Source organism: Festucalex cinctus, chromosome 6, assembly GCF_051991245.1.
Source record: "Festucalex cinctus isolate MCC-2025b chromosome 6, RoL_Fcin_1.0, whole genome shotgun sequence".
Lineage (NCBI taxonomy): Eukaryota > Metazoa > Chordata > Actinopteri > Syngnathiformes > Syngnathidae > Festucalex > Festucalex cinctus.
The window spans coordinates 21,638,020-21,665,089 of record NC_135416.1 but is presented as its reverse complement, the minus strand read 5'-3'; the positions used below and the strand labels follow the sequence as shown (position 1 = coordinate 21,665,089).

Here is a 27,070-nt window from a genome sequence, read left to right as displayed (position 1 = left end):
CTCTGTATTTCACCTATCCAGGGAGCGGTGAGCAACAGCAGGGGCCGCGTTGTGGGATCATGTGGTGAGCTACCCGCGCCCCCCGCCGCCATTCTAAACCTTAATGCTGAGTGTCAAGTAGGGAAGCAAACGGGTCTCATTTTTAAAGTCTTTGGTATGATCCTGCGTGTGTGCGCGATTGGGGCTATGACAGCATTATACCGAGAAAGAAAATGGCAACGTGATGATGATAATAGCGGATTGGTGAAGGTGATGAGTGTGGGCGGTGTCTTGGACCAAAGTGGGTGAGGGTGGATTAATAGAGAGAGTGAGAGAGGGAAATGCTTTGTTCGGGATGGCCACTTGGAAGATCAAAACAGGATGAAAGGCTTTGCTCAGGTAAGTTCTCTTCTCGGACTTGAAAATTGAGTTTTCTTTAAACTAAAGTGAATCCCATTTTGGGACCAAAACATGTCATTGCTAAAGGAATGTGTGCTTGCTGCTCCAGTTGGAATCCAGCTAAAACGTAACTACTAATTCAATAGACACTGAATCATTTGCATGGTTGTATTGTCATTTTTGTGTTGTTTTACATTGTGTTCATACGTACTTCCACAGTACTAGCATGTGGTCCTGCATAACTGACTTCTTCACCTATGAAACCACCAAGTCAGTGGTTGTCAAGAGCTGGACAATTGGCATCATCAACAGAGCTGTCCAACTCCTCATCTTCACTTACTTCATTGGGTGAGTATTAGTCTATTACCCAAAATCCAAGCTGTAACTACTATATTGTACATAACAAAACTGTGTTGGAAATTTTGCAATTGTATTTCAGCCATTGAGCCTAAATATGACAGAACAATTACATTATATTGATTCACTCTGCATGATCAATAGAGGATGGTGATTTTCAACCAACTGACACCAAAGATTGGGGCCTAAGTTGTGCTCCAACACAAGCTCAATTGCCTGGAAGGAAAAATGTGCAAAACACCAGCCAGTCGCAACTACTGAAGTTAAATTTCTAAATTGTTAAAAAAAAAAAAAAAGTTGAAAGCAGCAAAAAATATATGAGACGATATTTGCTGCGTTTCCAGTTTTACTTAAAAATTAAAGTGATATTGTACTATTTCTATAAGGTACAATTTGGACTTGTCTGTCTTTCCTTTGAAGAGTGTTTCGCTTCTGAGCGCAATTCTCGTAAAGTGCTGTCACGCGAAATCTCGCAGTTCTTTAGGAGGTGCTTATGATGTTGATGGAAGACGGACGCCCGGATTTGTTAAGATTACTTGAAAAACATCTCTCTCCCCTCATCGGGCGGCTTCTGGCATTTGGTTTTGGTGTTGTGTGTGTCTGCTCACTTATAACTCGTGTTATGGCGCAGACGGATGGATTTCAACGACACTGTGTGCTGTGTGTCGTTCAATTGCTCGTTTCCCGAGAACAGTTTACAATGGGAACAGCCATTTCTCATGCAACGTTATGGAAGGTGTATTCTGGCTCTATAGCTAAATTGCTTGTGCTTAAAATGTCTTGTTATCCCCTCAGGAGGCAGTTCCGACACGAAAGTGAGTGGCTCCGTACTTCCTACTTCTTTTACTCCGTGACGGGCAGGGGGTCACATGACTACAGGAAATGCACAAAATGTGTTTATTACACTTTTGCGAAATACTTCTGTTTCAACACGTCTCAAAAACCACCTCATGAGCGTAAAAACTTTTTTCGCGATAAATAAAAATTATGTGTTTCCATTACCAGCTTGCTTTTGCGCAATTTGCCTTTTGCGCAAAACTAAGGGTAACAGAGATGCACCTATTGACAAATTTTATATTTGCATCGAAAGATGTCAGCTCCGTGACCGTACCAATGAGGCGGAAGTGTAGGCGGAGTCGTGTGAGAAGACAGCGCGTGCCTTCCGATGGAAGGAGACGTCCATTAAACAAACATAGATTTCAACTCATCACACCTGGCAAAAAAAAATCCATATGTAAAGGTTAATTATGCCATTTTCAAAGAAATCTGCTTCCAATGTGCCAATACCCCAACGTGCAAGTACCCCGAAGTGGCCCGTGCTGCGAGGGCCCTTTATAGCTGCTCGCAGATCTATTTTAAATTGCTCTTTTTATATTCTTTGTAAATGCACAGACATAAGAAAAGTAAGAATTTCTTTGCTCAGTACTTGTTTCCTTTTTAGTGTGCACAAGAAAAAATAAAAACCTGTTCAATCATGAAGAATCACCTTTGCTATTTCACTGCTTTCCCCCCATTGCATTTCAGATGGGTGTTTATTTATGAAAAGGCTTACCAAGTGAGGGACACAGCAATTGAATCTTCAGTGATGACAAAGGTAAAAGGCTTTGGAGTCTACAATGACAAAGTCATGGATGTTGCAGACTATGTCACACCAACACAGGTATGAACATTTTCATTGGTGACATCCTGTGGCAGACATTGGTGATGTGCTAATTTGTTTGTTCAGGGAGCTTCCGTCTTCTGCATCATTACTAAACTGATAACAACAGAAAATCAAGTCCAAGGATACTGTCCAGAGGTCAGCACGCGTCAATTTCATGCCTGTAACTGATGCAGTATTGCCATTACAAGTGATGAAGTGTGATAATGTCTTTCTCCCCCTCTCCTATTTCTGCTCACTCTTGCTCACCATGCCTTCTGTTCTTCCTTTATGATTAGAGCTGGTGAAACTAGTAACCAGGTTATTGATGGAGGAGGCCAGTTTTGCAATTAGAAATGTAGTGGGTGAAGCAGCATTTGTCTTTCTTGCAAGCATGCATAAAAAAATATGCATGCGGTGCAATGAGGAGTGATGTGCAGGTCCACAACATTGAGGCCAACATGTCATTAAACAATACAATACAATACTGCTCTCACTTGTTGTATAACAACTCAAGTCGCAAGTTGAGGTGCCAGTGGACACGATCGTCGTGAATTGCTGGAGCGCTCCATTGCAAGCCAGCGAGGTTTCCTTGTTTGCCGAGCTGCTCACTCGACCAATGACAGGCAGTTTGCAAAGGTGGAGTCCAACCCAAGACACCTTTAGGACCACCCCCTCATTTGAACAACATTTCGACTTGACAATACGGCCTAAAACAGCCCAAATTCCAAAATAAATAAATGACTAAATAAATGTCTAAATGCATGACTAAATAAATGACTAAATAAATAGATAAATAAATGACTAAATAAATACATCTCTAAATAAATAAATAAATGTCTAAATAAATAAAGAAATAAATACATGTCTAAATAAATAAATAAATACATGACTAAAAGTGAAAATAAAAACGGATTTATTTCCATTTATATTTATTTTTTTAGATATAATTTTCGAATTATATTTTTTATATTCATTTTTATTTTCACTTTTAGACATTTATTTATTTATTTAGTCATTTATTTATTCCGAATTTTGGCAGTTTTGGTCCTCCATATGATATGTACCCATAGATTACAATATACGACTCATTCACTTCATGATATAATATGATCACTCAATTAGGATCATGCTGAAAGGCCCTGGTGCAAAAAGTGCAAACAAATTTTTTGGGACCCCCTTCCCCTATACCATGGTTGGTTACTTTTTCGGACACTGCCAGGTAGCTTAGAATAAACTTTTTACCTTAATGAAATCACCATTTTAAACTTGGATTTAGTTTAGTTTACTTGGATTATTTTTGTCTGATATTTACATTTGTTTGGTGATCTTAAACATTGAAGTCGGGGAAGGAGGCAAAAAAAAAAAGAATTTGAGAAGAGATACAGTTACACACACACACACACACATATATATATATATATATATATATATATATATATATATATATATATATATATATACACACACACACACACACATACTCGGGTTCGAGTCCAGGCTCCGGCCTTCCTGGGTGGAATTTGCATGTTCTCCCCAGGCCTGCGTGTACTCCAGTCTCCTCCCACATTCCAAAGATATGCATGGCAGGTTAATTGAGCGCTCTAAATTGTCCCTAGGTGTGCTTGTGAGTGTAGATGGTTGTTCGTCTCTGTGTGCCCTGCGATTGGCTGGCAACCAGTTCAGGGTGTCCCCCGCCTATAGCCCGAAGCCAGCTGGGAGAGGCTTCAGCACCCCCGCGACCCTTGTGAGGAGCAAGCGGTTAAGAGAATGGATGGATGTGTTCTTCTCCACTAAATCATATGGTAAAACAAGCAATATCTTTAAATAAATTACAGTTTGCTCATGCAATTTTAAATTAAAATATGGAGAAATGAAACACTAGCTATCAAGTAGCTGTCTAACACTTCCACCTAACATTACACATCAACCTGTCGCCTTTCCGTGGCTGTTCTTTCTCTCTCTCTCTTCTTTCTCTCCATCCTCCCATTTGAACGACGTAAGCTTTATGTTAAGGACATTTTAAAAAGTACACCATGCCAAACCACATACCAAAAAAACTTAAAATTTGTATTTGAAATGATATCCTTATTGGAAATCAATCAATCTTTATTTTATTTTTGAATAAATAAATACGGATTGAATATATTACTGATTGGACACTGCATCTGATCAGACTCATTGCATACAGTGGTGGAGTTTTAAAACGCCCTTATTTTTTTATTTGATTTTTTATTGAACATATTAACATATAAACAAGTAGCAGAAAAATGAAACATTCAAAAAGAAAAGAAAAGGAGAACCTTATACAATCATCAATTAATCACAGTTTACATGTTCAAAAGGGAGTAGGAAGAAGTTAAAAATTCATCTAGTCCTACTCCTTATACATTGTATATTTAGACTTATTTCATTATTATTACAATACTAGGTTAATATTTTTCAAAAAGAAAATGTATAAGCCTGGTCATGTATACTAGTGCACTTAGACATGCGTAAATATGTATGTGAAATTCCTAGACATATACCATAATACATTTATAAATAATATACTCATACTCATAAATATAATTTTCATGCTCTTGTCTGACATGGCTATTTTTTTTTTAACTTTGTTTTTGAACAATTTTTTTAAACTCAACAAGTGAGTCACATCTTTTCATGTCAATTCCCAAATTATTCCACAAATGTACACCTTTTACAGAAACACACCTTTGCTTAATATTTGTTCTTGTTTTTTTTTTTTTGTAGACACTTGTACGCTTTATCTCATAAGGACTCGTGTCTCATTTCAAACAGCTTCTGAGTACTGTAGCAGAGTAGATTGTTGTGTACTTTGTACATCATTTGTGCTATTTTAAACTCAACCAAGTCATAAAATTTCATTGTATTTAATTTAATAAATAGTGGATGTGTTGATTCTGATTTTGATCGATTAATAATTCTTATGGTTATTTTTTTGCAATTTGAAAACACAATATTTGTTTTATATGTGTTTCCCCAGATTTCCACACAATAGGTCAAATATGGTAATAATAATGAACTGTATCATAATGATTTTAGGTTCAGGGCATCTTTAGTTTTATAGAGTATCTCTATGATTTTTGACGTTTTCCTTATGATTACAATCTCAAATTATCAGGAAGCATTTGTGGGAATTTTTCTGTCTTAGACACAGCCACTGACTTTATATCACGCAACTTGCAGCAGATCCCACATTTTCTACATGTTAATGCCCCCCACCAGCTTCCGCCTACACACCACATCTCAAACCTATTAATGTTCTTCTCAGGATCTGTTAGTGTGTAAGAAATTTCTAGTTACTTTGTAATTTGCACATAAGTTATCCTTCAATTTAATTCATGAGCATTCCAGCTTTCAGCATTCCCACACAATTTCTTACAAATTGCACTTAGTCTAGTCAGGATAAGTAGTTCAGAGGATAGATATATGGTATATTTTTCATTCATGCAGCTTTAATAATTTAGTGGAACTGTTTGTTTTGTAGAGCGAGGATAAATATATGTGTACCCACGACAGCAACTGCACGCGGCTTGTTAACAAGCCAGGAAGCTATGGTGAGTTTCTCGTCTCTGTACAAGTACATTTCTAGGTCAGTCTCACAATTCATCTGTACATGCAAAAGAAAGTGTATAAAATTAAACTGTTTATTCTGTTGCTGCTCAGGAATTCTTACAGGGAGATGTGTTGCTTTCAAAGCCACGATCAAGACATGTGAAATGAAAGGGTGGTGTCCTGCTGAGATTGACACCATCAAAACGTAAGAGACTGGGATGTTGCATATGTATTCGTTCCTCCCTCATGAACAAGACCTGAAAACGGCAAACTTGAATTCCTCTACTTGGGGGTGGTTACAGATGTGTATTTAGCCCATTTTGGGGGGTGCTCAAGCTCCCCCAAAGGGAACAATAGCACCCCCAAAATTTTTAGCTATAATATTATAGATTTATATATTAGGGGTGCAATGATACATACAATTCACAGTTTGGTTCAATACATTAGCGCAGGGGTCTCCAAGTTCGGTCCTGGAGAGCCCCTATCCAGCCTGTTTTCCATGTTTTTCTCCACTAACACACCTGATTCATGATCGGGATCGTTATCAGGCTTCTGCAAAGCTTGCTGATTAGCTGATCATTAGATTCAGCTGGGCTGAAGGCGGAGACATGGAAAACAGGCTGGATAGGATAGCATCACAGTTCGATATTGTTTCAATACATTTTTTTTTATGTACAATTTAATCATTTTTTTGAATTTGTAGTTTATTGAAATTACCAACGTGCTTGTGTGCGGGGTTGGTCTGTCTCTGTGTGCCCTGCGATTGGCTGGCAACCAGTTCAGGGTGTATCCCGCCTACTGCCCATAGCCAGCTGGGATAGGCTGCAGCACCCTCCGCGACCCTTGTGAGGAGCAAGCGGTTCAGAAAATGGATGGATGGATGAAATTACCAACATTTTGTTTCGACTCAAAAGTACGATTTTTAAGTCTGGTATAGCAATACCCGTCTCATTTTCTGCTGTGCATACTTAGAAGTTAGAACCATATATACAGTATATGTAAAAATAAAAAATTTACCTTGTCAGAAATTAATTTGATAAATCACCTATCTTCTGTGGTGGATCCTTATCAGTTGAGTAGGCCAATACATAAAATAAATATCTCCCTTAATACTGTGTTTTTGAAACCTCATTAATGTTTCTAAATGTTTGAAACATTGCAACAAAGAATCATCCAAACAACAGCTTATCTCACCTATGACTGTAATTTCAGTATAGGCAGAATATAAAACACACGCTATATTCCTTAAATAATGTTTTAAAAACCATTGTACTACGCTCTGCATACTTGGCAAAGTATTATTTTTTTATTATTGTGCTTGCTAATACAAAATCAATTAACTGATGGCAAAATGACCCATCTTCTACATTCTATTGTTGCTTTCGTCCCTCCTGGGGCGAACTGATGCTAGTGGCTCGTTGTCTATAAAACCCTCCTCTCGGTGGTAAATGAGGATGGGGAAGAGTTGGATTTCACATTTATTTTTGTTTGATGTTTTAAGCAAAGCAAAAAATGGCACGCTTCAGTCGAAACAAACCGACCAACAACCCTCCTTCCTCTACAGCTTGCTCTTTTGTTTATCTCCCACTCTTCCACGTACGACTCCCGCCACCGGTATTCCCATCATCAAGCTGCTCTACCGATGCAAACACTAAGCTGCGGATGCTGCTAAGCTGTCGCGAAGGAACCTTACTCAATAGCATGTGTAGAAACACAGAGTTGTCCAAAACAGAAAATGTTTCTCATGTCGATGGCACTTAACGGTATTTTCACTTTAAGGTGATGTTGGCATAAATGTGTTGCCATTTTTAATCTATTTCCACCAACGTAGTTTACTTGTACTCCCAAGCAGGGGCCAAATGATCTATATCCCTAAAAATCCCAGAGCAGGGCCTTTTGGCCCTGAACATTTGTATTAATCCAATCGCTAGCATATTAGCATCCACCTATCATATGCAAATGCAGCCACTCCACGGCGTCAACATTGAAAACCTAGCATCGATACAATGCTAATTCAACATTTTTTCAAATGTTGAAATGGTAACTGTAATTAAATATTGAATAAACATAGATTTGCCCTGCAATTGGCTGGCAAACCAGTTCAGGGTGTGCCCCGCCTACTGCCTGAAGCCGGCGGGGATAGGCTCCAGCATCCCGCGACCCTTGTGCGGAGTAAGCAGTTAAGAAAATGGATGGATGGATAAACATAGATTTATCAACAGCAACCAAAAATAACTACTGTATTTTTACCCAAATTCAACATTATATTTTGCAATCTGGATGGTCACATTTATCATAATGTGACTGTAAGCATGCAAGTCAAGAACAATTCATTATGCCTTTAGCTGAACTGCATTGTTGATACAAAACAATACATACACGCAAATAGAAACAGTTAATTATATTCATCTTGTAACACAGAGGAACCAATTGTTGCTCAAAGGCACCTTGACGGTTGTCAGAAAGCATACTCGCTAATTTCCAACAACTGGTGCCAGTTTATTTTTTCCTCAGTGGGACTCAAATGGTGACTTCTTAAATGGTCTTGAAAACAAATTTTACTCAATTGTATTTTTCCTCCCTTTGTGTCAGCACACCAATGATGGAAGTGGAAAACTTTACGATTTTCATCAAAAACAGTATTCGATTTCCAACCTTCAACTACACAAAGTAAGTTTATGTGATGAAATGTGAAAGGCTAAAATTATGGTGTGACTTTTTTTTTTTTCTAACTAGATGTATGGTGTATGATGGAGGTGATACACTATATTTATTGTGTTTTGTCTTTGTGTGCAGAGGCAACTTCCTCCCCACCATCACTGACAAATACATCCATGAATGCAACTTTGACATGGTTGACAATACTTATTGTCCTATCTTCAAAGTGGGAGATGTGGTCCGCTATGCACAGCAGAATTTCACCAAACTTGCGGACAAGGTAAAGTCCAGTATTAATTCTTTTTCCCAGTGGCTCTGCATTTAACATTGTTCACGTTTTAACCATTTGCATTAAATCTAAGCAATGTGTATGTTGGTCAATATTAGAGCTGTCAATTCTTTTTAATCAGGTTAATCCCATCTTAGAATTTTCATTAATCACGATTAAACGCTTAATGAAAAAGGCTTTTTATCAACATTTTTTGCCTGCCAAATTTAAAGAACACCTGTTGTGTTCATGATTTTGCCATTTAATGTCATGACGACGTCTTCAATATTTTTTGAACCACTGCACATGCTCATCCTCTTTTTTTTCAAACCACATGCAAACGTTTATTAAATGCTTTACTTTATTGCATGAAGTTATGTTTATTGCTCAAATGTAACCTATGCTACCTTGAACGTAACTATCAGGTAAAGCAGTGGTGTCCAAACTACGGCCCGGGGGCCATTTGCGGCCCGCCGTCCATTTTTCAGTGGCCCGCGACATATGCTAAAAATGGCATTTGATTCAGTTCAAATAAATTAACAAAAACAAAAATGTTTGGAGATGGTCAAAGTAAGAAGGGAGGACGTTATTTTAGTTAACGAAAACTAACAAAATAACTACAACTAAAAATCAAAAAACAATATTGTTAATTAAATAAAATAAAAACAAAAATGCTTTTTAAAAAATGAAAACTAACAAACTACATTTTATGTTTACAAAACTAACTAAAACTAACTATAATTATAGCAAACATGTCATTCATTTTAGTCTTTGGTAATTTAATTAATGCATGAGCCTTTGGGGATGATTTCAAATGTGATTTTTAGTAGATTTATTTTGATATAAACCGGAATAATGACGTTTGAAAGAATGTCACACAGAAGTGATGTCATCTAGCAGCAGCCAATAGAAAAGCACCAAAAGATGACGTCGTTCCCATGCTGTTTTTTAAATATTGCGCACAAGTAATACACATTAAAAAAAACTACTAATCCTGAAACTAACTAAACTAAAACTAAGCATTTATTAAAGAACTAAAACTAATAAAAAAAACAGAACAGAACCACCCTGAAAACTCATTAAAACTAACTAAATTTAAAAAACAAAACTCAAAACGAAATAAAAGCTAAAATAAAACATTCCAGAACTATAATAACCCTACTGCCATATTGCAAAGAAATTGGTTTATATACTGTAGCATTTTCTAAATATGCAAAAGCACAAATAAATTATTTGTACAATTTTTATTACTAAACACAATTTCTCTTCATATCATTATGTGGCCCTTGGGTCCCTCTGATTTTCTGGATGTGGCCCTCAAATGAAAAAGTTTGGACACCCCCGAGGTAAAGGATCATCTGTGGTCAAAATTAATAGTGTGATTTAATCTGCATTAATTTTTTGTTATTAAAATGTCATCATATCTGTTGGTATAAGTATTCACAAACTGACATAAATATCCACCAAAAATCAATGAACAAACCTTTTATATTCGAATTGCTGTAGGAGTTAGCAATGTACAACTGTACAAATTGACATCTGGTGGAACACGTGACATTTTCTCAATGTCCCTTCTTGTTAGGGAGGAGTGATAGGAATAAAGATTGGATGGATGTGTGATTTGGACAAATCAGACGACCACTGCAACCCTTCGTACTCATTCACCCGACTGGATGCAATGTCACAGAAGAACGCTGTCTCACCTGGTTACAATTTCAGGTATCTCGATCCAAGATCAGGCAAATGTTTTGTCATAATCGATGCGTATTGACTGAAAGAAACTTATCCACTAAGCTTTTTCAAAACGTCCTTTGAAGCATGACTTCAAATAGCATGGATTTTTAGGAATTACAAGACTACAAATATATGTTCAAATCACGAGCTGATGACACACCGATTAATGAAATCCAATTTGTTTTACATAACTCAAGGTTTTTCTTTGTTTGTTTTTATTGGAGGTTTGCTAAATACTTTAAAATGGAAAATGGGACCGACTATCGTACACTGGTGAAAGCCTATGCTATAAGGTTCGATGTGCTCGTCAATGGAAATGTGAGTTGTTAGTTTTGTGAGTTGGGTGCTTAATTTTTTTTATGAATTAAACATATTAATGTGTTTTCCAATTTAGGCAGGCAAATTCAACATGATTCCCACACTTATCAACATGGTAGCAGCCTTCACTTCAATAGGAGTGGTGAGTATTGCTGAGGGAACGTTGTATAGAATTGATCAAATATCATTTGTATGCTACGCTTTCACAGCACGCGAAATGAATGAAGAATTGCTGCCAACAACTTGATTAAAGAGACTCTCCGGTACCAGTCAAAATGAGAAGGCACGCGTTTGTCCCAGAAGTTCAAAACAGAACACATGAAATAAGGGCATTCAGTTAATGACTTTACATGAAAAATAAATACAGTGATACCTCGGCTGACGAACGCTTCAGCTCACGAACGTTTCGCCTCACGAACATTAAATTCGCGAAAATTTAGTCTCGGCTGACGAACTACTTTTCGGCGGACGAACCAAACCACGCGGTCGAACAGCACCACGGTGGCGGCCACAAGAAGCTGACGCACGCTCACGGCGTCCCAGTTCGTCACCCCCTTTCTTTTAGTGCGGACGCGGTTTGTGTCTGATAGACATTTTGAGTGTACTTTTGCTATTATGGGACCGAAAAAGACCCCACCACAGGCTAGTGTTAAGCCTAATGCTTACCAGCGAGGGACGGCGATTCGGCGGCGCGTTTGCATTGTAGTCAATGGAGTTTGCGCCACTAAAAAAAGCGAAAGTGCCATCACGTACCTCAAAAAAGGAGAAAATCGTGCCACGGCTGTTTAGTCCCAGGAAAGAGGTGAAAGTAGTTGACGGTGCTCACTTGTTGACTCGCTAAAGTGCTCCACTTCCTTTTCGGTTTACACACACTCTCTGGGAACCAATTAAGTTCGTAAACCGAGGTATCACTGTACGAAAAAAAAAAAAAGAACAATAAAGTATGACAAAACCTGATTCCTCCCTGACCCCTGTAAAGGTCCTATTGAGGCTGCACATTCAAGTATTAATTTGTACACCTGAAATTTAACCTCTTCTTTTTTTGTCGGTGGCATTCTTTGCTTGTAGAAAACTGTCTTCCTGAAGGGTGGAGTGGATGGATCAGTGGAGGCCCGCTGTTGAAATGCAATGCTTCGCTCATGTTCTGATCACCTCCATTTTACTATCATTTAGGGTACTGTGCTGTGTGACATCATACTGCTGAACTTTCTGAAGGGAGCGGCACTGTACAAGACCAAGAAATTTGAAGAGGTAACATGAATATGTTTTTTGATTGTTTTATATGTGGGTCCCAGAACTTGAGACCACATTATATGAAATTGGTGTATTACGGTCAGGTATCTTTTGTAATTGGTTGCATACGTAGGGTTCAAATTACAATCACCAAGCTTGCACACAACACACTTATACGCACCAGACTTGCCAGCTTTCCCAATTCACGTGGGATATTCCTGAATATCCGTTTATCTCTCGCGTGGTTCCCAATGAGTCATTTTTCCCACTAATATCCCAATTTACCATGAAATAAACAGTTTACATTGTGTGGAATATTTGACACAGTATCTGGCAACATGTCACCAGTGTGGTGAGAAGGCCAACTTCAAAATAAACCTTACCTTACCAAATAATATATGGAGATCAATGCCTTGGAACGCTTTTATTTTGAAGTTGTTCTCGGCAGTGTCTCACGGCGTAACAAATGTCTTGTCTTATCTTGCAGAATGTGTTTCGATCATATTGCCGCACTAACTATTGCGGGCAAATACAGTGCTATAGTGGGCAAATTCTAGTTGTATGTGTATATATATATACATATATATATAGTAGGCCTGGGACGGTTCTTGAAAAGCGTTAAAGCCGATCGGTTCAACAGTTTCTGTTCGGCCCATCTGTGTTCGGCCCATCTGTGTTCCGTTCGGTCGCTTTCACACAACTCTCTTTTTGTACCCCTTCACGAGCACTAATCCAATATGGTGGCGTCCATGGTTACAGAGCGCGTCATGGCAATGCGTCATATCATATTGCAGCGGGGAGGGTACAGCCTTGGAACAGCTACAAGCTAGCATGCTAAATCACGCCATCGCACTTATTTTTTCCCACTTAAAACACTGGATCAAATCATGCATTATCAAGCGTAGCGGAACGCTGATCGTACATTCTTTGCACCTTGAGAGGGTCCTGAACGCTCAAGGGAGATTTTTATAAGTGCCGGAGCTCCGTACTGGTGCATTCCAGCCCACTTAAAACACTGTTAACAACCATATGCTTCTGAGCGCAGTCATCTCATCTAGAGAATTCCCTCCCCCAAAATGTCCATAAACTGGATCTCTCTAGCTTGAAACGACCATTTGTGATGAAAACATTAAGAATCTGGTGTGCAGTACCATTCCGTGACAGTGTAAATGTGAGTGTAAATGGTTGTACACTTTTGCTCAAAGTCAGCTGATATCCGGCACCCTCTGACCCGGAACAGGATAAGCGGTGTTAAAAACAGATGGATAGACAATAAAACTCTATATTATATTATCATTTATTTCCTGAAGACGTCATTACGCGTTCCTTCCATAAAACCCCAAAGTCCTAAGGAAGGATGGATGGATGGATAGTCAACATATCCTCCTGAGTTTATGAAATTGCACAACTTTGCATACTCAAGCTGTCTCTCATGTGTTCTAGGTGTCGGACAACTCACTGGATTCACAAAACAACAGGCTTTATCGCAGCCAAATTTCTCTTCAAAACAATGACATGTTTATGAAGTCTAGCGACTTGGGATCTTATTCCATTGAATATTGCAGCTAACACTGAGAGTGTACAAAGTGGTGGTTTTCCTTTAAAATATCAATAAAGAATGCATTTAAAAACTTACAAAAATGTTTGCATTGTGAAAGTTACTGTTTTTTTCAGAAATACAAATTATTGGTATAAAAAAATATTTTATGAATAACTAAAGGAATAACAGTGGTACCTCAGTTTACAAACAATTGAATTTAAGAACAAATCTGTTGAACAATTAAAAGAAAAAAAAAAGGAAGACAAAAAAAGAATATTAGTAATTTGTTATAGTACACACTATTTTTGACAAACAGCTTTGGCATGGGTGCAGAAGCCTCAGAACTGTGCTTTTTCTTGCTCCACATCATTGGCTTCATTTGTCAGGTGTCTGTTTATCAACAATTTGATACTGGGTTCACAGGTTCACTTAATTTAAAATCACATTTTTAGGAAAAAAATCACCACCAGACATTAACAGAAGCCCAGATCTGTAAATTGAGAAGCAGTTGACCGGTCCACGGTGAAGAATCAGTTGCATGGCTCCAGACTACCCATAAATTTGATCACACTGATTGCACTGACTTTCTATTTCTAATTCATTGCAAAGTTAAACAGACACAGTGAGATTCGTAACTGTTTTATTTCAATTAGTGTGGTGTAACATTTCATGACATCAAAGGAATGGATTTACGTGATGAAAATTGTGAAAAAGAGGTTTTCATTGTTTTGACTATTGCTCGCATCCAAAACCTTCATATTTCCTTGTCAGGAGCTCCATGCCTAAGCAAGTAGCTCTGTGCTTTGGGGTTTGACACTCCGCAGGTGTAGGCCAGTATTCGATCCAGGTGTTCTCTCCAAGAATATAGTTGAACCTGAAGACAAGCGGGTGACAACAACTTAATGTTTCAAGTACACCTGACAAAATCAGCCTTGATGCAAAAACAGTCAATCAGGTCTTGACAAAGTACACATGCAGAGACTCACGTTTTACTCTCGTCATCTCTGTGAATATCTTTCGATGCGCCCATGATTAAATAGGATTTGCCTGTGTCCAATTCTAAAGTATCCCTGCAGTGTGGATAACTGAGGAATGTGCGCAGTTTGCCTTGGGCACCCCTATCTTTATTTCCTGCAATGGCAGCATGGGAGAAGAAAGAAAATGCATTGAAGGAAGAAGCATGAGAGCATCAATGTTCTCTAAAATATATTTTATATAATATATTTTATCAGGCTGAAACCTCCTATGTCCAATTTTCACATTTTCCCACAAATCTTTGCAATTGACCAGCTCCCACGGTCTTATTTTTACAACGTATTGACCAGTACAAAGCAAGATTGAGTTTTTGTTGATTATGGCGGCACCATGTGGATTAAAGCGGCATTGTTTTTCCTTGAATGAAGACCACATTTCCCATGACCAGCGCATAGTGTCCTGAAATCCGGATGTCCCAGGTGCCCGCAGTTAGACTGAATTACCTTGTTGCCAGTGGCTATTTTCTATTTTTTCTTCATACAGCACTGTAACGTTTATCGAGTATGTTAAGTAGACGTTAATTGTGATCTTACAAACGGCTGTGCTCCCCCCCTCCCTCCTTTCCCACGATGCAGTCACAAGCACTCATAAACAAGAACGCACACTACAACTTTTGAGTGTTGTGGGGCTGATCGGGTCAGTGTGGAATGGCGAACAAGCTGATGGCTATTCATTACCATATTCCGATACCTAACATTAGCATAATCATTTTTTATTTGATCACAGAAAGTAAAAATGATACATACCCCCTCCGGCCATGACAAAGGTTTAATTCATGAATCTAGCTGAAAGTCAATGTTGCATCAGCAGAATTATGAAAATATGAATTGAAGGTTGAAAAGTTAATTAGTGGGGCTTTAACTGTTTTAAAAATGGTTTGCTTTCTTTGATGATGCATCATGGCTCAACAAAAATCCTTTTTTATGTTGTCGTGTCTTACAAAGTGATCGTTATGGAGATACTAGGATTCTTCCTGACACCAGCGATACGCAAGACAGAAAATAAATTTTAAGTCATTACAAATCAAATCCCACCTTCTTTGATGACTTTGGTCACCCGCGCAGCATAGATGTCAGTTGACAGACCATCTTTAAATTCTTCCAATTGTATGCGGTACACTGAAGACAGGCAAGTTACACATTAGTTAATCACCGAATACGACAAATGAAACACATATACCGAACATTATCTTACCATAGTCTATCTTGCTGGTCTGGGTACTCTCACAAGACTTTTCAGCACGCAAATCATTATCGATGTGACCCTTCTTTTGAAGACTGCAGTTCTCTGGGTGTGGGGGAACAAAAGAGATTATTCGAGTGGACAAAATGTTTTAGTGCTGCTAGAAATCAAGAATTATTTTTGTCCAGTCCAGCAGGATCATACAGTTGCTTGGTAACATGTAATATATTGTTCATATAGTGGTGGCAATTTAAAGAGATTTTTTATTTTTTTTAAATCAGTCACTGTTGCTGTTCACTCGTGTAGCTCATGGTTAGATGGCGTATGTGAATAATACTTTCCAAAAATGTTTTAATGCAACAACTTTACCAGAATTCAATACCAAATGTAAATCTGTACAGTTTTGGAAGCTGTGTTTTTTCTTACTGTATTTCACTTGAAACAGTCTGAGTGAATAGGAAGTAGTCTTCCATCTTACCTTCAGCACAGGTGCATTCATGCTTTGTGCAGAGTTTGAGCAGCTGACCAGCTCTCCTCTGGGGATGGTAGAATTTCACACAATGTCTCTCTACAAATAGACAAGCAGTTTGTGTTAATCTAACAGACATCTTTAGTTTTTATTGTCTTGTTTATCTGTGAAATGTGCAGTAAGCAAGTTGCTGTATATGTACTCAGTCATTTCTTATTTAATTACTAAAGCAGATTTAGAAGTCTATGCCTCCAACTTTGTGGAAAAGGGTTTGGGGTAGGCCTTTCTTCTGTTCCCAATGCACAAGCCAGAGTCCACAAAAGTATTCTCACTTGAATTTGGTGCAGATAAACGTGAGAACAAACACGTGAAATGAACTAGAACAGCGATTATAAGTGACCTCACAAATTCTCAAGTTCATCTGGGTCTCTGGATGTCAATGGATAAAAAAAACCACACTTCAAAAATTTGATTAACTCGACATTTCTTCGCCCCTTAAAAAAAACAAAAACAAAAAAAACAACAACACCAACAACAACAAAAAGTATCTATAGTAGAACTATATGAACAGTCTGAAGCAGAAGCACCATAAAACTCCAACCCTAATCTACATCTTACACTTCCCTTTAAAAGTCCACTTATGGACTTTTGCTTTTTAAGTTTATCTTCCTTGCTCTGTTTGATTGTATTTTAATTCTGTCTGCCGACTCTTAAACTGAAAAGCATCTTTGAGTTCTTTTGAAAAGCGCTTCGTAAATAAAATTCATTATTATTATTATTATTATTATTATTATTATTATTATTATTGTTTATTATTATTATTAAGAGCTGTCAAATGATGAAAACTTTATATCAGATTCATTATTACATCTTAGAATTTTGATGAATCACATTTAATCGCTTAATTAAAGGCTTTTTATCAACATTCTTTGCCCGCCAAATTTGATGAGCACCTCTTATGTATTAATTCTTTCAACATTTAATGTTATGAGGACTTCTTCAACATTTTTTGATCCACTGCACAAGCTCATCCACCTCTTTTTTTTCTAATCAGTTAATGACTTACATCTTTTAGAATGGGGGAAAAATTACCCCAATACTTTGACATGAGCAAATATTTGGAATGTCAGCTGCAAACATTTATTAAATGCTTTACTTTAATGCAGGTAGTTATGTTTATTGCTCAAACACAACCTGTGCTACCTTTAACGTAACCATCCACCATCAGCTAAAGGATCATATGTGGTCAGAATTAATAGTGTGATTGATCTGTGTTAAAACGTGATTAATGCAATAACTTTTTGTGACTAATTAATTAGGGATGTAACGATATCCAAACATCACGATACGATATTATCACGATATGAAGGTCACGATACGATATTATCACGATATTCTGGGGGCGCTGGCGATATTCACAAAAGATCACAATATTGTTAAAAAAAAAGAGCTCATACAAAAAAAAAAGCACAATATTGTGCTTTTGTACATAACAGCAATGCATATAAACCACCTACAACCTCTAATAACAACAGTGAGGCTCTTACTTCCTAATGCAAGCACACATTTATCGCTTCATAAGCAAATTAAGTTCCCCTTCATCTGACAATTAGCATATATTTTAAACATAGAAGGCCAAAACATCCCTAATGAAAATTAAATTACACTAATAAACTAGCCACTAGAGGGTGCGAGAACTGCACAAATGGAAATTAACCTGACTTTATTAACAGACGTGTTCCTTTGAAATATTGTGAACATGACGACGACGATATTGTGGCAGTTTTAATATCACTATATCACAATATTGCCCTTATACATCCCTATAATTAATTAGTTAATGCTTTAACTTTGACCGCACTATTACTACTATAGAAGTGTCTTTGTAACTCACGATCATAGTATTCATAGACAGACACAGCAGCCGGTTGTAAGACGCCGACTTTCAGGGTCTGGATGATCCTAAAACTGATTTCCTCAGGACGCTTATGAGAGACCTGTAAGAAACAAATGTCAAGCAGCTCTAAATGAGCAAAACGGATAGAAATGTCAGGCAAGGTGAAGAAATGTCTGTCCGTCTTACTTTGTCCAGATAGATGATGAGAGAGCCCTTCTCTGACAAGACCGTGTTCATCTCGTACTTTGAAATGGTGGCGGCATGTCCTTTGGCCAGCTACATGAAAATATACAATAAGAAACTTTCCCAAGTTCTCTTAACAATTAAGGTTCTTCTGTGAGGGCTCGTACCAAGTTCAGGTCTCTCTCGTCAGCACGGAATCCGGTCAACAAGCCAATGTCCAAGATTGACATGGATGCATCACGCTCTTTGTTCAGATACCTGTTCAGACACCATACATCACATTATTCCACGAGAAACGGAAACAGAATCCAATTTTAATTGTTATATTTTCAGTGGGACAAAGGGAGGAGGACAAGGATCAAAGTTCCAACCTTATTGCTCTGATTGTACTTACATGAACTCGATTTTTAGCTTGTATATCTTCTCTTCCTCATCAATTTTTTCTATGAACACATAATATATAGATGAGCAAATTCATGTGTTCATGCAAATATTCAGGCAGATGAGCACAATACAAATACTGAAATATTTTTTTTAAAATGTCAAGTATTTAAATTACCTGGGATAAGTTGCACCGACAGGTTAAAGTTCTGACAGTCACTTTCTTTTTCAGAGGGCAGGGCATAATACAACGACACCATCTGTCAAATTGACAACAGATAATTATATGATGGAACTCATTTTAAAGGGATAAGCATTCTTTTTTCCAATATACAGATCCATCCATCCATCCCTTTAAAAAACAAAACAAAAAAACAAACAAAAAAACAATACACAACTTATCCCTAGCATTGCAGGTGAGCTGGAACCTATTCCAGATGAATTTGGACAAGGGGCTGATTAAACCATGAATCAGTCACCAGCCAATCACAGTGGCCCAAATGTGATCCCCCAAAAATGATCACTGTATTTTTTATTTTTTTTAATCTGCAGTATACTGGAGCTGTTAACAACAGCTTACCAGAACATGGTTGACTTACTGTAAATGTTGCTTCTCCACTACCTTCGGCTATCACTTTCACATCTTGGTTAATACTCTTTATCTAAGGGTTAAAAATGCACACAAATTATATGTTATATATTAACCAATTTGTACAGTAGTAGGAATGCTTAATTAATGTGATATTAGGCACTCTTACGTCAGCTGTTCTTGTGGCATGTTGGTTTTGCTTGTTAAAGCTATACTTGAGTGGTCTTGCTCTGCCCGGCGCCTCAATGTCCACTTTCAGATCGTAGTCTGGCTCTTTGGCATTAGCCCAGTATTCCGATATAGCTTGATACACCATGATTGTAGCCTAAACAGAGGAAAATGGGGAAAATGTTTCAGCTGAACCCAGATAACACAACTATGGCCGTAAAATCTTTTCTCACCTGCGTTGATCCATAGCCTCCGCCCACGAATCCCTGTTTCTTGAACCAACTCACCACTGGTCTGGCATCCTCATAGGCCTTTATGAACAGATGGGGAAAAAAAAAACGTTTTTGTCATGTTTCGGGTCGGTGGGGTTGTGTGTTTGTTACATTTTGGGTGTTCATGTTGTCTTTTGTCTGGTTTGTCTCCCTTGTCTCGTTATCGTTAACCTCGTCCACCTGTGTGTCTTCCCTTCATAGTATGTGTGACCAATCAGTGCCCTCAGCCTATTGTGTTTCCCAGGTGTGTCTTGTTAGTGTCTCGTTCGTGTTGGTTATTTAGTCTGTGGTGTTTATTCACGGGTTGTGGGAGCATTGTCTTGTCTTGTACTGTTGTGCTGTGTTGGTGTCATTTGCGGTCAAGTCAAGTCAAGTCAAGTCAAGTCAAGTCAAGTCTCTCCACGTCCCAGCCAAGTCGCCCCACGTTCAGTCCAGTCATGGCAACCAGTCTGCTCATGTTCCGTCCTGTCATGTCAACCAGCTTCCCCTTTCCCAGTCAAGTTTTGGTGCCCAGTCCTCTCATGTCCCATCCCATCTTTTACTTATTCATTGACAATAAAGTTCCTTATATAGCCATCCCTGTCTGTCTCCCTGTTTTTCCGCCATTGGGTCCATCTCCCTCACCCACTCACTCCACCCATCGTCATCGTAACAGTTTTTCACTGGATGTGGAAAAGACAAACAAAGTTGATGCTAATCTACCTGTTTATTCTCCTTTTTTTTCCTTTTTTTTTTTTACAAGAAAAAGTATCGATAAGAGAATTGATCAATCGAATAATTAAGCACAATTGAAAATGGAATTAAAATTGTAAATATTTTAAATTCCCGTCCCTATTTTGTTGAGCCAGAAGTGCTCTTATTGGAGCGTTTGAAAAATACGCCTGTAACAAAAGTGACTCTTCTGTTTATGTTTACATTTGCGCTTTAGAGCTAGGTCATTAATTTACGTGCAGCTCAATAAAAAGAAAACATTTTGAAAACGGAAAAATTTATATTAGGATTTATTTTCTATTCCAAATTTTCTGAGTATTTCGTTCTCGTGGACTCAATCTCGTGAGACATCTAATCTCGGGATTGGTGTCTCGTCCCATGCCTATTAACTACAGTACTGTCAAAAGTGGAATTCAGGAAATCATAGTACAGGACAATATGGTTAAACCTGTACGTTATCATTTTATATAGCTTTTGACATATTTGTGGTGACAAGATCAGTCTTGAACACAGTCCGAACACGAACTCGAACACACAGAAATCTTTTTTTTTCTGTAGCCACTATTAATCCAATTCACTTACCCCAACTCTGACCAAAGCCAGAAGAGCATAGGCTGTTGCCTCCAGTGTATAAATAGATCCTCTCGGCACAGGCCAATGGTTCAGCTCTGCAAAGGAGACATGGAATTTGTAAAATAGTTTTCTTTTCTTTTTATATTTTATCATATCTAGAATACAATAAAACATCCAATTTCATTATAGTCATTAATTATTGTTTTTATTATATATAGTGTATCCAATACCAGAACCAGTTACTTTTGAATATAAGATAGCAAAGACTAAAACAAACACTGTTTTAGAATTCACCTGTGGAAGCGAACTTGTAGAGAATCTCCTTATTCAGCTTCTTCTTATTGGCTAAAGCATATGATGTCATGGCTACAGCATAAGGGTTGGTGAGGCTGGGCAGACGTTTTTCAAGGTAAGACAGAGCTTTATCTTCACTTTCTTCCAAACTCTGGAAAGAAAGAGTGGAGAAAGTCAGATGGGGGATGATCATAGTACCAATATTAGAGTTAAACGATTCAGCTAAAATGTAATACAAAAAGGGTTACCAGTGAGTTCATTTAGGTTAGCATAAAATGCATAATTTGGATGATGTCAACACTTCTGGCTCATGATTGGATCTTAACTAACCAATCACAATCGCAAGTTGATTTGCATAATGTTCATGTTAAAAATGTTGCATATAAGCTTGGTAAGTTAACAACACGTTAACAGCCATATTATCATGGCGTCTATAACAACTAAAAACATGGGATAACCCCATTAATAAAATCCATGTAGGCTACCGGTAGTTCTTATGTGGGAAAAGAGTCCAAAATAGCACAAAATAAATAAATAAATAAAAAATGCCCAGAAGGAAGAAAAAATGCGGGTTTGAAAGGGCTACTAATAATAATTTGAGCAAATCTATTTCAGAAGTTTGTATCAAACTGGTAGCCCTTTGTATTAATCAGGACCCAAGAATTAGCTCTTAATTTCAATATGGTTGGTGACCTTTTCCCTATATTAGGTCAATAAAGGATTATCCTTATAACGAAGATGGGGATTAAAATGTGACGCGACATTTTTGTGTCCATTACATTTTTGGAGTCACTTTCTGAGCCCAGTAGTTAAAAGATTTTGCCAAGTAAATTGGGTTCAGTACTCACATTAACAGTGGCAGAACAGAGTGCTCTTGACTCCTGCATTGTAATGAGATTGAAGGCCGTCATAGAGGCATCTGTGTCTGCACCCTTCACGTCACCCTACACACACACACAAAATAGAAGATAAAGCTACGTAGAATCGTTGGGAAAAAGATCAATTCACAGCAATGGAAAAAACGATTGCCCTTACATTCATCTCGCCGTGAATCAGGTTGCCTACTTCCCTAAACATGCCATCAGGTTGCTGTGCATTGAGAATAAGAAACTTGACAGCATCGCAGATCACATCTCTTTGCACTGCCACCAGCGGTTGAGCCATGGCAAACACTTTGGCAACATAGGCTGTCAGCCTGAAGGATCAGAGGGGACACCACTTAAGTGCCATTCATTTGCATACGCAAAAGTCTGTGGGCGTAATCACTAAAGGTTTGCGTCGCCTTTGCACCGTCACTAAGTGTGCAGCCAAACAGATTGTGTCACGGTGCGCTGGTGTTATTTATTAGGTAATTTGCATTCATTTGACGCAAAATATGCCCACCCCAATGCAAATGAGACTCATTGATATACAGCGTCTAATTCACTTAACGCCAGTGCAAATAGCCACACGGTTTGCAAGTAACGTTTTTGGAAAGCATGTATTAACCTGCCGCAACCTCGATCCTTGGATCATGACAGCAGTGCATGTGGCACAGTGCACGTCACTTTGCTGATCACACAGAGAGAAGAGAGCGAGAGAGAGAGAGAGAGTGAGGGGGAAATTTCTTTGTAGGACACATAACATAACCCGGGCTGATCGGCAATGGCGGGGAGGCATTTTACGATCATTTTTACATGTCAGATGCATGCTGAACGCCCACGCCAACTTCTGAAAATATATTTTTAAAAAACGATCACACCAATAATTTGTACTTTATGAATGAATGACGTCGTTGTCGTCCTCTCTGCTCTGTACAGCTTAATGGCGCTCTAAACGCTTACTCTCGGTCCAACCTCGCTTTCTGATAATGTCATCTTTCTCGCAACTGTTACTATAACAACCATGTTCTTGACGCTACTCCATTGTCATGTGTGGTAAATCAGGTGCAAATTTGCTCCAAGCTGTCAGTTTTGTGGGCGTGTTTGTGCCGGCATATGATTAGCGCAATATCCTTAGTGAATAGGTGGGTAACTGGGCGCAGGTGCAGTTGTGGTGCAATATTTCGCGCTATTACCGGACGCAGCGCATTCTTAGTGAATATGCCCCTGACTTTATTGTTGAAAGAATAATGACAGATATATTGTTTTTTAATTTGTTTCACTCACCAGCTGCTACTGCTACCCCGATTGGTCCACACAGCAAAAGAACCATCTTTCCTCCGGTAAGGAAGCTGATTTTGGTAGCCTGTGCCCCAAAACAGACGTTTTAACTAATTACTGTATAGTAATTAAGATTTGTACTTATTGTAATTAATGCCTGGTCCTTGAACAATATAATGTCAACCTACCAGTCTTTATGTGTTGTAGGGCTTCATCACGTTTCTTAAAGCCCACAGATTCCCACTGGTTGGTTTTGTCCAAATAGATGGTTGCAATTACAGGCAGAGTCATGCCGATCATGTTTTGCTCGCCACAGCCGTTAGGCTGTCGAATCAGACTACCCATTGATGTCCCAGCAATGGCATTCTCCACCAGTCCACTAACTTGTTCTCGACCTACATGTTCACAGATATACATAGTTTAAAAATCATCAACACGTATTGTATTGTTGTTGCACATTTTGTTGTACAACATATTTTCTTCATGTGTCAGCACATTTTTGTAGATGAATGGATCCAACCAAAAAATCTCACCTATCACAGAGATTTGTGTGACAGATTCTGTGCCGGGCACCACATCTTTCTTGGGAATTTGGCTGTTGATAGTGACTTCTTGTATACCATCTACAATGTACAGACGCACACACACGTGTGAGGATTAAGCACCAAATTATCAAAACGTTATACAATCACAATGTTTTTGCCACAGAGTGTAGTAGAATGTGGAAACTTACTTATTCCATTTTTAGCAGGGTTAAGTTCTATTATCTTGGGGAACTTAGTCAAGACACCTTCTGGCTGGAAAAGTAAAAATAAAAATAAAACCATACATTGAAACATATATTACATACATTTTATATTAGAGTATGTTTGGATTACTGATGATAGAATAATTGTTGAATGATAGAATAATTAACTAACAAGTGTGATTTGCAGGAGATGATTTGATTGATTTAACTATATTGTTTTTATCATACATTTGCTAAGTTTCATAATCATTCATATTAAATATAGTGTTTTCAGCGAGAGCAAAACTGCTCTTGAAGATCTGGAGACCAAAATTACGCATCCGTTGGCAATCGAAAGTGGCTTTGCATGGAACATGATGTTTATTGACTTTCTGCAATGTCATGATCGAACGTCAAAGAAGAACCTGGATGGAGAAGATAAGCGGTATCGCGCTCGCTTCCCCTCCCCTTAGCATGTTGAGTGTCAGGGAATCCTAATAAAAAGAGGGGGTGCAGAGGGACTGTTTTGGAAGCATAGGGTTGAATTGTATGGCACAGTTCTCCTCTGCTCTCCCCGCTAGTGTGTTAAAAGGTATTACGGTGTCTTTCTCTCCTTTTTGTGTAAATTATTATAAAAGTGTCAGTATTGATGAACCTGACAACTGACATCGACATTTTCCTCTTCTTTGTATTTTGTTCATAATCTGACTTGACAGCCAGCTTGCGGGTCTGCTTTAGAGTGTCACAGGAAACGGAGAGTTCAAGTTCACTCTGTCCCATGCTCGCCTCATCCTGATCATATTACTATTGAGGCCTTTTTAAAAAATAGATTTTAGTGCACATGTTCATTTATTGTCTGGATGTTATCACTTTCTGTCATCTTTGTATTTTTGTGTTTTTTTTGTTTTGTTTTTTTTTCTCTTGGTCCTAGGGTTGTGTTAATGGGCGTTGTATGTTGATATGTCTGTTCGGTGCATAAGTTGTCTCTATATATTTGAAATTCAAAAGGTTTTCAAGAGAAAAAAAAAGCCCAATATCAGCTCAGCAATGAGTTAGAATGCCACAAACCAGACTACCCGGGAAAGTACGTTGATTGAGTGCCCTATAATGTGAAATGGAGAATTTCAGTGTCGGTAGTGATATGTACATTTGACGCGTTTGTTACCAACATGCCCGTCTATGGTGTGTCAATTTTAGACATTGCCTTTAAAGGGATACTTCACTTATTTAGCCCATTATAGCAATTAAAAATTAAAAATTAATATTTTGGCTATAATTAATTTGATACTTTTATTATTTTTCATGTACAATTAGTACCTTTAAAAACACATTTTGCAACTTGCTGTCGACTGAAAATGACATCACAAGAGCTCAGGTAACCAATCACAGCTCACCTATTTTCTAGGTTTGGTCATGTGACATTCACAAGCTGAGCTGTGATTGGTGACCTGAGCCCTTGTGATGTCATTTTCAGTCGACAGCAAGTTGCAAAATGTGTTTTTAAAGGTACTAATTTGTACATAAAAAATAATGAAAATATCAAATTTATTAAAAGCAAAATATTGTTTGACTGCCAAAAATGGCTAAATAAGTAAAATATCCTTTTAACTTTACAAGGACTTTAAAGTGCCTGAGTAGATAACCCTTTTCCCTAAGCATCTTTAAATACTAAATAATAATCAATTATGTTTGACTTTTTTTTTCTTCATGAACAGTGTCATCTGTTAACTTGGCATTAGCCAATTTCTCCACAATATCAACCTGGGACTGCCCCACTGTGATTTGCTTGGGAAAATCTTGTATAATACTGCGAGCTGATTGGACGATGAACCAACTGTGCACGTTTACCAAATTTTTGTTTTGACCAATCACAGCAACAAATGTGAATGTCATCATCGTTGTAGGAAGCAAAAAAAAAAAAAAAAAAGTACAAACATCTTTACCATCTAAAAATGCGGGCTCGGCATAAGATGGATTCTTGGGAGTTTGTGAACTCATAAATGTCGTGAGAATTCAGCTTGCAGAGCAAGGTTAGTAATCTGTACCTAAATGAATAAAATTTGAGCTTGAACATTTCACTAGTCACTAGGACTGTCAGAAACAATTGTTTTTCCAATTGATTATCCTATCGATTATTCCATTGATTACTCGAGAAATCGCCCCTCCTTACACATCTTAGGCTGTGTCCGAAGGTCCACCTCCTAAACATTCATTTACTATATAGTCCCACACTATGCAAGTAATTAACTTTAATTTCCCCCATTCTGTTTGGTGATTCAGTCTGTTACTTAATGATTTGCTCCACGTTGCAAAACACATGACAACGTACCTGTCATAATGCACTGGTGCATTAAAATCTCCAACTGTTTATTAAGAAGAAAGTATTTTACAACTGTATTTTATTTCCTTTGTTGTACATATTTTTATATTAAAATGAACTATTTCCGAGGTACAGTCTTCCCTCGCTATAACGCGGTTCACTTTTCGCAGTCTCGCTGTATCGCGGATTTTTTTTTAAGTGCAATTTTGCATATTTTTTTACAGTAATATACCCATTTTATAAAATTTATGAAGGTTTGAACATTGTCAATGTTTGAACAAGAGAGAAATGTGAGAACATGTAAATGCCTCAATGAGAAAAGTGTATAAATTGTGCGGTCGGGGATTTTAGAGCCTTAAAACATTTATAAGAGTTGTAAAACATAAAGCTAACTACTTCGCGGATTTCATTTATTGCGGGTATTTTT

General features: G+C 37.9%; 2 protein-coding genes across 3 annotated transcripts in view; one reads left to right on the top strand and one right to left on the bottom strand.

The window, feature by feature from the left end:
* Nucleotides 1-237: 237 nt before the first annotated feature.
* Nucleotides 238-13,762, top strand: LOC144021322 (P2X purinoceptor 3-like). 2 transcript variants are annotated; one of them, XM_077525512.1, is made up of 13 exons: nt 238-378; nt 598-726; nt 2,260-2,395; nt 2,462-2,533; nt 5,883-5,952; nt 6,062-6,155; nt 8,543-8,620; nt 8,747-8,888; nt 10,459-10,595; nt 10,835-10,928; nt 11,005-11,070; nt 12,102-12,179; nt 13,605-13,762. In XM_077525512.1, exons 2-13 carry the CDS (start codon nt 605-607, stop codon nt 13,728-13,730), a joined length of 1,215 nt encoding a protein of 404 aa, XP_077381638.1. In that variant the 5' UTR covers nt 238-378; nt 598-604; the 3' UTR covers nt 13,731-13,762. The 2 variants fall into 2 exon arrangements, with proteins under 2 accessions (XP_077381638.1, XP_077381639.1); XM_077525513.1 differs by lacking the exon at nt 2,462-2,533.
* Nucleotides 13,763-14,324: 562 nt separating this feature from the next.
* Nucleotides 14,325-27,070, bottom strand: part of LOC144021321 (complement C3-like) — a 29,802-nt gene continuing 17,056 nt past the window's right edge. Inside the window, exons 23-43 of the mRNA XM_077525511.1 lie at nt 24,330-24,393; nt 24,130-24,219; nt 23,785-23,991; nt 23,603-23,681; nt 22,491-22,650; nt 22,304-22,399; nt 21,456-21,606; nt 21,171-21,256; nt 19,839-19,916; nt 19,607-19,762; nt 19,448-19,510; nt 19,027-19,108; nt 18,862-18,910; nt 18,635-18,725; nt 18,471-18,560; nt 18,282-18,384; nt 16,397-16,486; nt 15,931-16,023; nt 15,771-15,854; nt 14,688-14,832; nt 14,325-14,575 (exon numbers count right to left, since the gene is read on the bottom strand). Of these exons, the coding sequence (XP_077381637.1) occupies nt 14,434-14,575; nt 14,688-14,832; nt 15,771-15,854; nt 15,931-16,023; nt 16,397-16,486; nt 18,282-18,384; nt 18,471-18,560; nt 18,635-18,725; nt 18,862-18,910; nt 19,027-19,108; nt 19,448-19,510; nt 19,607-19,762; nt 19,839-19,916; nt 21,171-21,256; nt 21,456-21,606; nt 22,304-22,399; nt 22,491-22,650; nt 23,603-23,681; nt 23,785-23,991; nt 24,130-24,219; nt 24,330-24,393 (2,199 nt within the window). The 3' untranslated portion in view covers nt 14,325-14,433. The remainder of the gene's footprint in view (nt 14,576-14,687; nt 14,833-15,770; nt 15,855-15,930; nt 16,024-16,396; nt 16,487-18,281; nt 18,385-18,470; nt 18,561-18,634; nt 18,726-18,861; nt 18,911-19,026; nt 19,109-19,447; nt 19,511-19,606; nt 19,763-19,838; nt 19,917-21,170; nt 21,257-21,455; nt 21,607-22,303; nt 22,400-22,490; nt 22,651-23,602; nt 23,682-23,784; nt 23,992-24,129; nt 24,220-24,329; nt 24,394-27,070) is intronic.

Bases quoted from the DNA above. Each gene is read 5' to 3' on its own strand.
- LOC144021322 (XM_077525512.1), top strand. From the start codon at position 605: ATGTGGTCCTGCATAACTGACTTCTTCACCTATGAAACCACCAAGTCA. The intron at 2,396-2,461 runs GTATGAACATTT...TTGTTTGTTCAG, and splicing joins ACTATGTCACACCAACACAG to GGAGCTTCCGTCTTCTGCAT. The intron at 10,929-11,004 runs GTGAGTTGTTAG...TTTCCAATTTAG, and splicing joins ATGTGCTCGTCAATGGAAAT to GCAGGCAAATTCAACATGAT.